At 57.3% G+C, this 2076-nt stretch overlaps 1 protein-coding gene across 1 annotated transcript; it reads left to right on the top strand.

Annotated features, from left to right (window-relative positions):
- Positions 1–469: 469 nt before the first annotated feature.
- VDBG_08111 (nicotinamide n-methyltransferase) lies at positions 470–898 on the top strand (the record flags this gene model as incomplete). The annotated part of the gene is made up of 1 exon (XM_003001806.1): positions 470–898. One exon carries the CDS (start codon positions 470–472, stop codon positions 896–898), a length of 429 nt encoding a protein of 142 aa, XP_003001852.1.
- Between the last annotated feature and the right edge of the window lie 1178 nt (positions 899–2076).

The following is a 2076-nucleotide window of genomic DNA, read 5'->3' as shown; positions in this document are numbered from 1 at the left end:
CGAAGGGCCTCCCCAGCCCCCCACCAAAACTTTGAAAAATTTCCCCCCCCAACGACCTCGGCCATCAGGATTTTCTTCATCAAACATCAACGTCACCTATTTCCAGAGGGCCCCTGCCCCCTATGCCCTTCCGACAACGAGGGGCGACGGGGGGCGAACATTTTTCGCGGAACCAGAAGAATTCCTACCCACCCCCCCCCGCCCCCAACCTTCGTCACACACAACCCTCGCCTCCGGGCCGCACCCTGACGCTTCACCCTCGTCGGGCTACAGCGCGACGGAGGCCCCCCCCCTCTGGAACGGCTCTCGCGTCGTCTCCGACTACTTCGAGGCCCTCCCAGCAAGGGTAGCCTCGCGCACCGTCCTCGAGATTGGCGCTGGCGCCGGGCTGCCGTCCCTCACCGCCGGCCTCCTCGGCGCGCGTCGCGTCGTCATGTCTGACTACCACGATGTCGACATAGTACAGACGATGCAGAAGAATATTGACGTCTGCGAGGGCGCCGACGAGGTTGTGGCCAAGGGCTACGTCTGGGGCGCCGATCCGGCGCCGTTGCTCGCCGAGTTGCCTGAGCCCGAGGCCAAGTTCGATGTCCTCATCCTCGCAGACCTGCTGTTCCGGCACTCAGAGCACAAGACGCTGGTGAAGACGATCGATATGACACTGTCCAAGAAAAAGGAAAGCAGGGCATACGTCTTTTTCACTTCCTACAGGCCGTGGCTGCGCCACAAGGACCTCGTGTTCTTCGATGCGGCTAGGGAGAAGGGTTTCCTGGTGGAGCAGGTGATCGACCGCAAGATGGAGAAGAAGCTCTTCGAGAACGACCCCGGCGACGAGGAAGTGCTGAAGACGGTATCGGGGTATGAGTTGAGGTGGCCGGAATCCGAGTGCGAGCTTTGAGAGGTTGATGGACCTAGGATCGGGACTAAACGACGGCTCAAACCACAACGAAGGCGCAACAGTCGGGCATATGATCACAGTCTGGTAGCGTCAATAACTATAATCCTTGGGGTAGGAGCTGCAGCAGGTGCGGAAATGGCTCATCCAAGGGCAAATATGAAGTGGATGCTGCCTTTGTTCGGGAGCCTAGAACTGTATTCGCACGAATGACGAGATCACGAGCCGCTCCTGGCATCGATTCATTGGAGCATACGCAGCCACACAGTTCCTTGCTCATCAACTGCATACCATCCCACCACTGAGGAACAGAGTTGAACGCCCAAGCCGGGGGTGGGGGCAGAAGAGAGCTCAGGCAGGGGCTCTGAACGACCTCTGATGGCCAATGGCAACCGCGTGGACCAAGATCATCTGAACTCAAAAGCCTGCAAGCTGCCAGAGGTCTGGGACAAGGCAAGTTGACAGTAGACCGAGGGGAGGGGGGATCATGGAATATTCCAAGGCGGGGGTGGCCTTCGATGCAGGACGCCTAGCCATCGACATGGGTGCTGTGCAAGGTGACATGGTGCCACGTCGACGATGTTGTGTCAGTAGGTGGAACTCTACCGAAGGACCTGACTATGAGCAGTGCCTGGTAACCAAATTACACTGCGTACAGGCGACCGAGCTGTGTATCTGTCTCCTTCTAACTCTGGCTGTCCATTGTCAACGTTGTGACCAAACTCCAGTCGTTGAGAGAATGCCGGACAAGTCCAGGTTTGTCACCCGTCGGGTATGAGGCAGCTTTGAACAGCCGAGATACTGTGTTGTAGCCAGGGATACTGCATTTGCAGGCACGGCTTCGAGCTGCGCTGTGAGGCGCTGATAGTAGAGGGTGAAGGTATCATAGTTGTGCCCCGTTTCCCCCACAGGCGTGTCTCGATAAAGAACCCCGGAGTTGTAAATTAACACCCACACAGGCCCATACCACCCGGACAGTCAACACATCTCTGGACCCCAAGTGATATGCAGCACCCTTAGCGCTCGTTTGCAGAATGTGCCTTAAAGTGGTGGTTTTGCCCGTGGTGGGGGTGGTGGGGTGTTTCGTTCAAATGTGGATGGCACTCGGAGGTTGATTGAGAGTTAGGGCGTACATTTTGGTGGCCAAGAAGCCTTGCCAAGTGTTCCGTGAATACCTCCTT

Source organism: Verticillium alfalfae, genomic scaffold (assembly GCF_000150825.1).
Source record: "Verticillium alfalfae VaMs.102 supercont1.11 genomic scaffold, whole genome shotgun sequence".
Taxonomy (NCBI): domain Eukaryota; kingdom Fungi; phylum Ascomycota; class Sordariomycetes; order Glomerellales; family Plectosphaerellaceae; genus Verticillium; species Verticillium alfalfae.
This window is presented reverse-complemented; position numbering and strand designations above follow the sequence as displayed.